Source organism: Phragmites australis, chromosome 20 (assembly GCF_958298935.1).
Source record: "Phragmites australis chromosome 20, lpPhrAust1.1, whole genome shotgun sequence".
Lineage (NCBI taxonomy): Eukaryota > Viridiplantae > Streptophyta > Magnoliopsida > Poales > Poaceae > Phragmites > Phragmites australis.
Genome location: NC_084940.1, coordinates 12,620,726 through 12,634,732, shown reverse-complemented (window position 1 = coordinate 12,634,732; position 14,007 = coordinate 12,620,726). Strand labels below are relative to the sequence as shown.

Genomic DNA, 14,007 nt, shown 5'->3' with positions numbered 1-14,007 from the left:
ACGCCTCGGATGAGTTTTTTTTTTTTTTGACACCTCTCGACTGGGTACAAATATAGCATCTGTTCGAACAAACAAACATACACAACAACACACACCACCCAACACAAACACACAGACCTACATCTATACGAAGCAAAGCGTCCTTCTAGGAATCGACGAAACCAGCTGGTTCCATAGGTGACGGGCACGTCACGATCCCCTTATAGCTTCACGCACGAGAGGCAGACCTGGAAATAAACGAAAAACACGGTACAAACTCGCGTTGAGCAACGCTCGAACGCGCGCTGGCTCGGGCGCACGCGCCGTCCTTGCCAACCGAGCCGACGCTCGGATGCCGCCTCGGATGAGTTTGTCGGCCTGGCTAGCACGTGGCCCAGGTGGAAACACGTGTCCCAGCTCAGCTTGCTTCGAGAGCATGTCGCAGGGGCGAGGCCCACGTGGTGTGGAGAGCTTGGTGTAGCATGTTGGGCAAGCCTTTTTTTGACTCTAAAGTTAGGAGAAAAAAGTTCGGAAGAATTTTTTTGAAATAAAAGTTTTGAGAAAATATTTTGAGCAAAAGTTTGGAGCAAAAGTTTTTAGAAAAATTTTTGAAGCAAAAATTTTAAGCAAAAAATTTTGAGCAAAAGTTTAGCTTAAAAGTTTATTGGAAAAGTTTAAAGTAAAAGTTTTGCCGCTCAAAAAGTTTTTTAGAACAATTTTGAGAAAAGTTCAGCTCAAAAGCTTGGCTTGGCCCAGGCATCACGCGCGGAGGTCCAGCTAGACTGATGGTGCGGTCCGGATGCCGGGGGGGGGGGGGGGGGGTGCACGAGGCAGGCCGTGATCTAGCTGAGGCCCAGGTAGGCTGGCTAAACACGCACAGGGATCTGAATTCTGAAGGTCGCGTGTTCGACCACGCTCACCGGAACCAATTTTCTTCCTTTTTTTCGCAGTCTACCACTGACATGTCTTTGGACTAATCTACCCCTGACTTCTCTCACCCCGTCACACTGCTCGCCCCCCGCAGCGATTCCCCATTTCTTTCCCGCCGCCTTCTCCCGCCTCTTCCCCACCCCAAAACCCCAAACCCTAGCCCCACCTCCACGCCCCACCGCTCCCGCCTCCACCGGATCGACCGCGAGCATGGCGCTCAAGCAGAAGGGCACCGACCCCGCCGCCGCCGCCGACCCCAAGAAGCGCCGCCGCGTCGGCTTCTCCGGCATCGGTACGAGACTCGACCCACGCCTCCCTCCTCTCCTTTCCGGTCCATTCAGGCTCGATTCGCGTTCCTGGCGACGAGTCCGGTGCCCGCGCAGCTGGGTCGCTTGGCACAAGCTGCATTAGAGCTGCTCTCAGGGTTCGGGGCCGGGGACGAGACCGCGGTTTGCTGATTGATGTGTGTGTGTGTGTGCGCGCGCGCATGTTCTGCTGGGGTTTCGTGTTTGTTTGTTTGGTGGGATTAAGATGGAGTGGCCTTGCGTCGTTGGGTGGTAGCAGGGTGGAAGGATGGGGAGTTCATTCTTGCTTTGGTTAGTCAAAAGGGGTAGCAGAGTGGAAGAATGTGGATTGTCTTGTGGACTGAGCTTGCACAATGTATGCCACTGCGTCGATTGGTTGCCTCTGGAGTTGTCGACCTGGTTGTTCTTGGCTTGGTTAAAAACCTGATGTGCTGATTTTAGAGGTTTTGAATAGTCAAAGGGTTAGAATGCACATTCAACATGGGAAGCACTATTGTTCGTTTGGATAGGAAATGACAAACCATTCCACCTTACGAATGCTGTTGATTCCTGTGGATGTATTTTGCCTATTTTGTTTTTCACGCGGGGCATACTCAACATGGTTCAAATTACCCACTTGGTACTGGCTTCCAGAAACAGGAGAAGACAACACCGTTTTTGTGGTTGTATCAGTCCTATAGAGAATGCTCTGCAAGATACAATTACATTTTTTGTTTGCTCATCTATGCGGATGTGTACATGCTAATTTAATTTCACTTGCTTGTTTCTGTGCTTTGAGGTACTTTATTTCTTTTGTACATGTAGGTTAACTGATTAAGTCACATTCTATTTGCTTTCGTTGTGCAGATGCTGGAGTTGAGGCAAATGAGTGTATGAAAGTGTTTCTAGGTATGAAATTACTTTCAGCAGTCCTCTCCAAAGTGCAACTTTTAGCAGCTATTTCCCCCTTCTTTGTGTATACTTGTACCTTTATCCCACTAGCTTATATAACTCTGATTACACATGTAAGTAAGAAACAAACTTTGAAGCTAACAATAAATCACATTTTTTTATTAGTTTCACAATTCAACTGACTTCAGTAAAATTAGACAATTATTTGTATGATCTGGAACTGACTGAACTCAATTAAATTATAATCCTGTCAATTTGGTCTCTTCAGATTCTTAGTTTCTTTTTTCCTGTTGGTTTTATTACAGTAAGGAATCCTGACGAGGTGGGCTCAGTAGACAGCACTTCTATTCAACCATTTGACCTAAACCATTTTTTTGGTGAAGATGGAAAGATATATGGTTACAAAAATCTAAAGGTAAACAAAGCAAATTATTTTAATGTTATTAGTTTAACTTCAGTTGTTGAAATAGCAGATTATCCAGCCCTTCTCCCACTAGTTCTTTCTCTAAGTTCGACATGCTTGTTATCTGCAATGTGAAATAACCATTTTTGTATCGGACATGTTTGTTTGTTACAGATAAATGTGTGGATAAGTGAGATATCATTCCATGGATATGCTGAGATTTCATTTGAGGAAACATCTGATGTGAGTACTGCTTCATGGAAAAAAAAATCATCAGATTATTTTGTTGTGAGATATCATGAGCCTATTTGATAATAGCATTCCTTCTGTGTCGAATCTTGACTTTGTCATGTGTACAGATAATTTTCTGTTCTCTTAGCATCTGCAGTTGCCATTAATGGTTTGCCACCACTGTATATGTAATCTTGTACTGCTTTAGAATGCTTTCTGCTTCCAACAATATTATTGAGGGTTCTGTCGGTAATATTGTTCATTTCTTGGATTGATTAATGACACCTCCGAGCTAACCATCTCTGATCTTCGACCATAATTCCTCATATTTGCTGTTCTTCTTTGACATTTGACTATATTAGCTACTGTTGTTCAGTCAGCAATGTAATCCAGAATTTGAAATTTCAGTTGACATTTTTTGTAAGTTATAGAAATTTAAGTCCTTTGTGATTTCCTCAAAATATTGACAAACAGTTTTACCGATATCTTCTAGGGAGGGAAAGGAATAACAGATCTGAAGCCTGTTCTTCAGGTATTCTGTTTCATTTACAATGTCTTTATATAAATAAAGAAATAATAAAGGAACCTCCACACATATGGTTTACTATTTATTAAGCTTCGTTCATTTTTTGACAGAACATTTTTGGAGAAAACTTGGTTGAAAAAGAGGAATTTTTGCAAACCTTTTCAAAGGAATGCCAATATATCAGGTACTCGTATGGTTTTATGATGCAGCAGTATTTTTTTTGTTGCTTCAGGAAGCAGGACTTAGTTACTTAAGTTTTCTCATTGCTACAGTAATGTGGTGATAAATGGTAATGTCATTAAACATGATGGCTCAAATGAATCAGATCCAGCAGTTGAGGTAATCTTTTTGTTCATTTGTGTTTGTGATTTTGATTTGCAGCACTTATTTTACTCCCTTCTCTGATTTTCAGCTTACCGAATTGATATTTGTTAAGGTTGCCCTATGAAGTGTTAGTACTTAACTATTTAGGAATTAGGACATTATGTTTTCAATCAATATAAAGTCAAACCGCTTCCATAATATGTATGCTTTTGTATATTCAATTTTCTTTTTTTAATTTGGTCTGTGGTTTGGATCTGCTATTTTCCTGGAAATTTACGTTCAGCCTGCTGTTCAAGTTATAATTATCCTACTCTGGGTTTCCACAAATCTTGAGATTGGTTTATATTTGAATTCCCAGATTGTTCAAGTTGAACTCCAAGGTGCTGCTGCATTTCTTTATTCTCGTCTGGTGCCTCTTGTTTTGCTTCTGGTTGAAGGTAATTTCAGGCTTTGAAATGTAGTGGTCAGTTTTACTTGGAAGTTAGAACTTCTAGTTTCTGAATTCTGATATCATTGCACTCTAGGTTCCACGCCTATAGATATTGGTGAACATGGATGGGAAATGCTTCTGGTGGTGAAGAAGCCAACGCAGGAGTCATCTGTTTCGAAATTTCAATTGCTAGGCTTTGCAGCTGTCCATAACTTTTATCGTTATCCTGAGAGCACTCGCTTGCGAGTCAGCCAGGTTGGATCTCTTACAGCTTTACTTTCTATTTGCTTCATGTATATGTGGTTGTTATCCAATATTTAAGTCAATTTCTTTGAAGTTATTCCATGGTACTGATAGGTTATACTTTCTGTTAATGCACCCATCAGCAGTTTTTTTTTCAGATGTTAAACTGACTTTGACAAAATTGCATATTCAAATGTTTTGGGAAGTAAAACAAGTTTTCGGTCTGGCCGGGTGTTCCTCATATAATTTTGTTTTATTTTCTCAGATACTGGTCTTGCCACCTTATCAGGGTGAAGGCCATGGTCTTTGTCTTCTTGAGGCAATCAATTCTATCGCACAATCTGAGAATATATATGATGTAACCATAGAAGACCCTTCCGATTACCTGCAGTATGTGCGTTCGTCCATTGACTGCCTCCGTCTTCTCACGTTTGATCCAATCAAGTCAGTGCTCTGTGCTACGGTCTCGTCTCTGAAGGAGACCAACCTGTCAAAAAGGACTTGCAGCTTGAGGATGGTTCCACCAGCTGACCTGACCGAGACTGTCCGGCAGAAGCTGAAGATCAACAAGAAACAGTTCCTGCGGTGCTGGGAAATTCTGATCTATCTAAACCTTGATTCTGAGAACCAAAAGAGCATGGACAACTTCAGGGCCTGCATATATGACCGCATTAAGGGTGAAATACTTGGTGGTGCCACTGGAACCAATGGGAAGCGCCTCGTGCAGATTCCAAGTAGTTTCAATGAGGAGGAATCCTTTGCTGTGTACTGGACACACGAGGGTGGGGATGCAGATGACCAAACCGTTGAGCAGCAGTCAGAAGATCTGAAGACCCAGGAGCAGCAGTTGAATGAGCTCGTTGACAATCAAATGGAAGAGATCGTTGAGGTCGCCAAGAATGTTACCTCACGTGGCAAGGATAAGCTGTCAGAGCTGGCTGCTCTGTGAATTCGGGTGATCCCTACTGCATATCATGCTAACTTTGAGATGCTGTGGAAGCTCGCCTGGTGAGATATCATTTTTTATCTCGTGGAAAAGGAAACGTTGGATCTTACTCTGTTGTCAGAGTGGTAGAACCAACACAAGCCTAGGTAGTGAGTAGATTTGTCGCGTTATGTGGAATCTTTGATGAGAATGTTACGTTTTAACTTTCTTGGCAACCACGCCAAATCTGGAATTGTTCTTTGCAGCTTCCTTTGGCGCCTCAAGACATCCATAGTTTTAGAGCGATTGGTAATCTGTTCATGATTTATGTGTAGACAATACCTGTTTCCGTTTCCCTTGACAGCTTATTATGTTTCAAAACATAGGAAACCGAGCAACTTCAGCTCGAACAGAGCTAATGTTGGAAAGCCTGCTCAAGGACACACACATGAGCAGGAAAACCCTGGGGATTTTTGTGCTGGGATACAGTGCAGCTTTTCCTTTGATTGAACAGCAATTTAAAGGGAAATTACAAACTAACAAAGACAGCCATGAAGGCCGAAATAACTACGGCATAAAGGAAGATTGTGTGTCATCCCACACGGTCATTTTACCCTGTCATGCTGTCACTAACCGAACTACTTGATTGTTGAATTAAAAGCTCTTTTACTGACACGTCCATTACTACCATAAAGGGTCCAAAACTAAACATGCAAGGATTAATTATTGTCATTATGCCCCCCCCCCCCCCGGTTCACCTCGAACCTCGACGATGCCGATCTTCGTGCGCTGTTCCAAGAACTTGACACGCCCGAGTGGCTTTGTGAGAACATCCGCGAGCTGATCCTTTGTACAAGTGTGCTTGAGGACGATTTTTTCTCCATCAATGCACTCCACATGAAGTGGAATTGAGTGTCAATGTGCTTGCTCCAGTCGTGGAAGACGGGATTCTTGATCAAAGCAATCGCGGACATGCTGTCCACATTGAGCATTGGGGCGCCGGTCTCTGAGCCGAGGAGGTCGCTCAGCAGTCGCGCTAACCAAACACCCTGATACGCCACGATAGCAGTAGCGATGTACTCCGCCTCGTAGGATGACAGTGCCACCACTCGTTGTTTCTGTGATTGCCAGGTGATGGGGTTGCCTCCAAGGAAGAAGAACACTCCTGTGGTGCTCCTCCTGTTGTCGACGTCCCAAGCCATATCACTATCACTGAAGACGATCAGTACCGGCCCGTCGTCTCCCTTCTTTGTATAGTGAACGCCATAGTTGCGCATCCCGGCGACATACCGTAGTATGTGCTCTATCGCGGTCAGGTGTTCTTCATGCGGTTCCTCCATGAACCGACTAGCGTGGCTCACCGCGTAAGCAATGTTCGGGCGTGTGTTTACCAGGTAGCGAAGACTACCAATGATGCTCCGGTAGAACGTGGCGTCCACCAATGGGCTTGAGCTTGACTTGCTGAGCTTCAACCGAGCCTCCATGGGCGTCAGGCAGCTGTTGCAGTCGGTCATCCTGCTCTTCTCAAGCACCTTGAGTGCATAGGCCGATTGGCACAATGAGATGCCACTCGGTTCTTGCTTCACTTCAATGCCGAGGTAGTAAGACAACAACCCGAGGTCGCTCATCTTGAACTTGTTCATCATCTCGGCCTTGAACACGTGAATGTCGTCGACCTCGGTGCTTGTGATGATAAGATCGTCGACGTACACTCCGATGACCACCCGTCGCGTACCATTGCCGCGAGTGTACACCACATGCTTAGAGGTGCTCCTGGAGAACCCGAGAGTAGCAAGGGTGGCGTCGAGCTTGGCGTTCCACGCCCTAGGTGCCTGACGTAGGCCGTACAACGCCTTGCGGAGTTGAAGCGCCTTGTTCTCGCTGCCGTCGATGATGGACCCAGGTGGCTGAGCCACATACACCTCCTCAGTCAGGGTCCATTCAGGAACGCGCTCTTTACGTCCATGTGATGAACCTACCAGCCCTTGTGCGCCGCCACAGCAAGCAGTGCACGAACCGACTCCATGCGTGCCACTAGATCGAAGATTTCATCAAAATTGATGCTGGCCCACTGCACGTACCCCTTGGCAACGAGTCGTGCCTTGTGCTTGATGATGGCTCCGTGTTCATCACGCTTGACCTTGAAGACCCACTTTAGCCTGATCGATCGATGGCTAGCAGGAGGGTCGACAAGCTCCCATGTGCCATTGTCCTCGATTGATTTCATCTCTTCAAGCATCGCCTTTCTCCAACACTCCTCTTGTTCAGCCTCCTGGAACGAGGTAGGCTCATCTGCCGTGGTGAAGAGCAGCTCGCGCGGTGCAAGCCCACAGGGTGAGACTGGCCCAAGGATGTTGTCGATGGTGCGAAACCGAAGTGGAGCGTCGTCATGGTCGACGTCGAGGTACTCCTCTGGGTTTACCGGTGGCTATGCGAACTTAATTACACTCGACGCCGCATGTGTTTCCGTGTTCACCGCGCTTGGTGTTGTTGCACGCACGTTGCCTGGCGCCTGTGGAGACTCCTGGTGGCTAGCCATGTCATCGATCTCTGCCACCCTTGGTGCATACACCGTAGTGTACTCCATAGTGAATGGCTCCCCTGTGCTCACCGCATCAACCTCACCATGGCCGCTCCAGTCCCACTGTGCCGCCTCATCGAAGATGACATCGCGCGTCATGTGCACGCGCTTGCTGACGGGGTTGTACACCCAGTGAGCCTTGGAGCCACTCTCGTAGCCGACGAAGACCATCAGGCTGTTGCGGGTGTCCAGTTTCTTCAGGTGGGGCTTTGTCGAGGGCAAATCACTGACAGTGATTCTGGGGTATGTTGGACAGTGGATGCGTGATCTTTGTTAGGAATGCGTCTGCTGAATCTAGCTGTGTATGTGCAACTCAAGAACACTAGGGTTTATCTAGATTCAGGCCCCCTCAGGATAATAGCCCTACATCCTGTGTATTCTTTTCTTGTGGTCTAAGTCGGTTACAGATGATGTTCTTGCCAAGTCTTCTTCTTGGCCTCTTTCGCCTCTAGGCCTCTCTTCTTTCCCCTCCTCTTTACGAGCTTGGTACTCCTCCCTTTATATATCAGAGGGAGAGAGGATTTACACGTGAGTCAAGACATAGACCCAGGCCTAGCTAGAGCTTTCCACTAGGCCCATCATTACTAAGAGCGGACGTATCCCATTTGCTCTACGGCGCTACAGAGCCTGTCCCATCGCTCAACCGCTTGCGTCATCCCGGTCACCTGGACTGCCCTGTCTCGTCCCCACGCGCCACTTACGCACTTGCAAAAGAACTCCTGCCATGCATGGCAGGCCGTCCCGTAGTGTTTAATGCTACGGGACGGGTCATAGTCGTTCTGCTCTGACCACGCCATGGACGACCGGAAAGGGGATCTGGGGAAGGGAAATACTCAAGTGAAAAATCATTTATTGTGATTAGATTGCTTAGACACATACCTGCCCCACGACCAGAGGAGACTGGCCGCGGGGTTTGCTCCTTCGACTAGGGACTGGTTCGCGCGGTTGCTGATTGGTTGTGCGGGAGGACCATGGTTCCGGACAAAACGTGGCATGCGGCACCTACTGATATCTTATCGGTGTGGGTTCACCCGCGAGGGGACCCCACTATTCTTTACACCGACAGTAGCCCCCAAGCTCCTTCGCAGATGCGGTGGACGGAATAGTCTGTCAGATGGCCGTGGCTGGACTTAGTCGAACCACTTGGGCCCTAGGTGAACACGAGTTCACCCGGGGGGTGATAAGCGAAACGGTACATTTTCGTGGTCACCCTAGAAAACCGCATCCCGAGGGGAGGTTAATCGTCCATAGAAAAAGGATAGTGGGAGAGAGAAACCTTAATTGGCGCTAGATTTTGAGGGAATTTTGGTTCCCTAGACGGATCCTCAGGAGCCGGGGCGGTGGAACCAAGCTGATCCTATAAATGGGAGGACGGAAAGCCCCAGAAATCTCTCCGCCATCTGAGCTCTTGCGCTAGAGATCCTCGCCTCCAGCCCCCACCAGAGCCTTTCAAACAACCACCACTGCATCCTCATGGTGCCACGCACCGAAAAGGAGGCCGACTTCCCCAAGTCTAAGTGCACCGCTGTGAAGTTGAAGCAGATGTACGAGAATCGTCTACTTCCGCGCCGTTTGTCCTCTGGGTACCGCCCTGGGGGGGATGTTCCTGCTCCCCGCCAGGGGGAGATCGCAATCTTTGCTTCATTTTTCTTGGCGGGTCTCGTTCCCTCTTTCTCCTTGAATGGGAGTGGACCAGTTGTGAACAGGCCCTTTCTTCCATCACAAACAGGTAGTCTTCCGTTCAAGGATTGCTTGTGCAATTTAACGAGCTCATTAACTATCCATCTATTTCTTTCCTGTGATTTCAATTCTGGAGTAATCGACACATGTCCTTGTCGGTGGCGTGGAAACAGCCCCCACTCTCGGCTGCGGAACGGCCACCTCGCGCCATGCCACCGCGATCACCACTGCCGCCTCCCCGACGGTGCCCCGGCCTGATACCCCAGCGCCTCTGCCAGCGTTTGCTTTGCCCCTTGGCGTATCGACGGCGGCTCCAGGCCCCACGGGCTTGGTCAAGGAGTCGGCTTCGACTCCTGACTTTCTCTCGTGGGTCGGCCGTTTCCCGGCCGCCGTCTGCAAGTTGGTTGAAGAGAAGGAGACAGCGACCAGCAGATGCGCTGAGCTGGAGAAGCAGCTGGCTGAGATGTAGAGGAGGTGCGGCGAGTTCTCCCAAGATAAAGCCGCGCTGGCCGCCGAGCGCTCAAGGAGGATGAGCGCACTACCCTCAATATTCTCCGGGAAGCCTTCGGAGCGCTGGCAGATCCTCTAGGTAGCCTCGGGCTTCGGGTGATCGAGCCGAAGGATGACCGCACCACCCAAGCCTGGGCCTATGCCCTCCGGGTCCTCGCGGAGCACTTCTCTGAGCTCCCTGTCACCCTGGCATTGAGGGGTGAGGAGGATGTTTCGCAGGCGGTGAGGGCGACCACAGAGTATATCTTTTGGTGCTATCGCAGCCGTGACCCCAACTTCAACCTACACTAGGTCCAGGAAGGGGCTGCAATTGCCAGACCAGAAGCTGAGGAGAGACTTCAGCGGGAGTGCCAGGGGGCGGTGGACTACGTGATGTCCATCTTCCGGGTGGAGGCCGCTGAGGAGTAAAAAACTCGATTGTAACCTTTGTTATATAACATTTTTTGAATGGAGCCCCCCATGCCTTTGTTTCCTGACAAGATTGTGTCATTGTGCTCGTAGAGTTCCCGGAGTGTCCGAGCCTTCCGCCTAAACCGATCCGCTACCCACGCTGATTGGCCCCCTAGCCCTCATCGAATCCTCGACCATATCCATCGACCAACCTTTCGACCCATAATCCTTGGAGGTGGCGGCCAGACATGTGCGGGGGTTTGTGGCCGAGCGAGCGAATACGTTGAGCGACCTTCAAGGTGCGTCGCACCGACCACTTGCATCACGTGATGGTCCTAGGTTACACAAGTAGGGTTCGACCGGCTGACAACGGTGTGGCTTATGCTCTGTTTTTTGACTAGCCTGCCAGGAGGAGTTACTCGAGGCGCAGAGGGACATGGAGTGGGCGACCAGGGAAAGCGCCCAGTAGAGGGAGGAGTTCTACGACCGCCTTCACCGCTGCCGGGAAGATCTCCATGCGGTGCGAGAAGAACTCGAGCGGCTGACCAAGGAGAGAGACAAGCGGCGAGTGGCGTTCTATGACCAACTCAGCTGAGCTTTTACCCCTTTTGACTCGTTGCTTCGGCCCGCCGGTGTCCAGGTTCGTCCGACCCCTGGGAATACTGTGACCAGCCATATCGAGTGGTTTCTGGCGGCCTCCGAGGAGGCAGGTGGCCTTGAGTAGAGGATTCGTGAGACCATCAGAGACCATCTTTTCGAGGTCGGAGTCTCTAGCGCTTGCCTGGCCCTTGCCTGCGTCAGCGACCACTTCCCCGACCTGGACCTCTTGCCGGCAGTCGGCGTCGGTTTTGAGGGTACTCGGATGACCATGGAAGAACTCGGCACCCGGGCTGATTTATTTTTGTATGCTATTCGTTCTTGTCTTTGGACTACCCGGTTCGATCCTCTCAGGGGTATTTTTGGGTCCTAGGAGGAATGTCGTAGGCTTGTCTGGAACCAGCCCCCGGGCTTTGTAATGACATGCATTGGGCCCTTATGTGGGTCTTATCTGTGTTTGGATGATGAATAGCCTTCGAAGTGCCTGTATCGCTTAGGGAGGATCGCATCAAGCCACTCGCAAGCAACATTCCTGGTGCTGAGGGAGACTCTTAGCACGATGAGCCTTTCGGTGGCGACCATCGCTCGACCCGATTTAGGACTTGCGGCCTTGTGGTCGTTAACCCTCAGGTGCCTTTACCATGTCATCGTGCGAGCGGGTTAGCTTTGGATCTCATCCCATCAATACAAGCGAGCAGGCTAAACAAATCTCGGAACTTGGCGGGAAACCGCGTTTGTCCATGGAGTCCTGCAACATAAAGAGCTTGATTACTTTAATTTGGAAAAACTTACAAGTCATGTCCACGTTTGTCCGGAAGGTCATGCAAAATAGTCAAACAGGCTCGTCTCCGAGCAGCCTCATACATAGAGTTGGCGCACTGCGAGCTGTATGGTCGGTGGTCGACCACCCTGGCCAACTTGACCGCGTGAGGCCCGGAAACTGGAGGTCTTCAGTGACCTGCGACCAGTTTCGCGTGTGGTGGTCACGGTCGTGCCTGAGGTTAGGAATTTAGGGCTGCCTGGGGCTTTAGAGAACAATCCCACGATGTCCAGCCCCAGACAGCGAAAAATCGAGAGAGTGGTGTGGTTTGTAGTGCCTGGGCTAGTAGGTTGGTATTCCGGTCGTGGTGCTGGCACGACTCGCACCTTTTCACCTGCTCGCAAGCATCCTGGAGGGCGGTGGGAGGTCTGGCCTCCACGTCTGCCTCCGAGAATGTTAGGGAGCGCTGTGCTCCCCTCATCCTGAGCGATGTACTTCAGTAAAGGGTCGTTGCTCCCTTGGTGATAGAGGCGTCGCTCTACCAAGGAGGATTCTCGCAATTAGCCCGTGTGACCTTTTCTGCTGACACATCGTCATCAGGGGTTGCTTGATTATGAAGGTAGTCCGATATCTGATCCATCCAGGTCGTACTCGAATCGAGCAGGGCGACCACATAATGGCCACCCGAGGTCGACGACACCGAGGGAGGCATTGCCTCCAAAGGTGTTGCCTCTGGTGCTCCATTTCTAAGTGGAGCATCCCTTCTGCTTCAGCCCGAGACCGCAGCGGGTGGCCATGTGAGTCTTTTTCTCAAAGACTCCGACCGGGACAGGTTCGCAAGAAGAGGTTAGACGGGCTAGCCCATCGGCTAGGGAAGAAATCCTTGCGAGGGACGTGTGTGACTTCCCAGCCGATGGAGCGTTGCTCTAGCTTTCTCACTTCGGAGAGGTATGTCGCCATCATCCGGTCTGAGCACTGAAGACCACTTGGCAACGGGGTTACACTTAGTAGCGAGTCCCTCATTGCTAGTAGGTGTTTCTCCCCGTGTGGGTGATGCTCGTGTTTCGGTTAAGATGCCTTCATACTCCGCTTCGTATTTAATAACTGGAAAAAATGGAATTGAACCATGTACCTGATGATGCATGGTCCTGTGCTTGCTCCTTCCTGGTCGGGGGGAAGCATGCCCCGCTTAGCGACTAGTACCGCGTCCGTGACCCTTTGAAATCTTGCAAGGTAGAACAAGGATTCCCCCTTCTAATCGAAGGGTGGTCAGTATCGAGAAAGGGAGAGGGTTACCTTTCTGAGACTCTGGTAGGCTGCCTTCCTTACTAGTACCATGTGGGGAGTGGTCGTTACTCGTGCCCAAAGTTCGAGGTGTAGACCCTTCTGTTCGTTCTGGGGTTGAACCTGTTGGGAGAAATGACACACGCGATTAGTTCCCCGATATTCTTTTGCCGGATCGAATCATACCTGCTCGATGGCTTCGGTTCACGTCACGGGGCTGGGGGTGATAGTCCTTGCGCGGTGAGCAATCCTCCGGGTGGGGCTACCATCGAAGAAACTCGTTCCCCCAGAGCTTACGGTCCGTGAGCTCCCCTTGCCACCGGAAGCATGGATGCCTTAGTTGCCTCCCGGAGCCTTCGGATCCTGATCCGATGTCCTGAGTTTAAGACATATTGGCTCAGTCTGGGTCGTACCCAACGAAGAGACACCTTACAACAACTTGAATCCCTAACTCAGAAATGCGCCCCCCTACCTGGCGTGCCAAATGTCGAGGGTAAATCCCTGATAGTGATTCCGGGGTATGTTGGACAGTGGGTGCGTGATCTTTGATCAGAATGCGTCTGCTGAATCTGGCTGTGTATGTGCAACTCAAGAACACCGGGGTTTATCCAGGTTCAGGCCTCCCTCAGGGTAATAGTCCTACATCCTGTGTATTCTTTTCATGTGGTCTAAGTCGATTACAGATGATGTTCTTTCCAAGCCTTCTTCTCGGCCTCTTTCGCCTCTAGGCCTCTCTTCTTTCCCCTGCTCTTTACAATCCTAATATTCCTCCCTTCATATATCAGAGCGAGAGAGGATTTACACGTGAGTCAAGACATAGACCCAGGCCTAGCTAGAGCTTTCCACTAGGCCCATCATTACTAAGAGCAGACGTATCCCATTTTCTCTACGACGCTACAGAGCCTGTCCCATCACTCCACCGCCTGCGTCATCCCGGTCACCCGGGCTGCCCTGCCCCGTCCCATGCGCCGCCTGCACACCTACAAAAGAACTCCTGCCACGCCTGTCAGGCCATTCC

The 14,007-nt window shown here is 49.7% G+C and overlaps 1 protein-coding gene across 1 annotated transcript; it reads left to right on the top strand.

Moving 5' to 3' along the window:
* Window positions 1-882: 882 nt before the first annotated feature.
* LOC133902140 (probable histone acetyltransferase type B catalytic subunit) lies at window positions 883-5,224 on the top strand. Its single transcript, XM_062343733.1, has 10 exons — window positions 883-1,201; window positions 2,061-2,102; window positions 2,411-2,520; window positions 2,683-2,751; window positions 3,233-3,271; window positions 3,376-3,449; window positions 3,538-3,604; window positions 3,948-4,026; window positions 4,114-4,274; window positions 4,528-5,224. The coding sequence occupies exons 1-10, from the start codon at window positions 1,120-1,122 to the stop codon at window positions 5,209-5,211; spliced, it is 1,407 nt and encodes a 468-aa protein (XP_062199717.1). The 5' UTR covers window positions 883-1,119; the 3' UTR covers window positions 5,212-5,224.
* The last annotated feature ends 8,783 nt before the right edge of the window (window positions 5,225-14,007 follow it).

What these genes read in the sequence shown, in the direction of transcription:
- LOC133902140 (XM_062343733.1), top strand. Translation starts at nt 1,120, where the DNA reads ATGGCGCTCAAGCAGAAGGGCACCGACCCCGCCGCCGCCGCCGACCCC. An exon ending in ATCTGAAGCCTGTTCTTCAG is followed by an intron (nt 3,272 to 3,375) that starts GTATTCTGTTTC and finishes ATTTTTTGACAG; the next exon opens with AACATTTTTGGAGAAAACTT. An exon ending in AATCAGATCCAGCAGTTGAG is followed by an intron (nt 3,605 to 3,947) that starts GTAATCTTTTTG and finishes TTGAATTCCCAG; the next exon opens with ATTGTTCAAGTTGAACTCCA.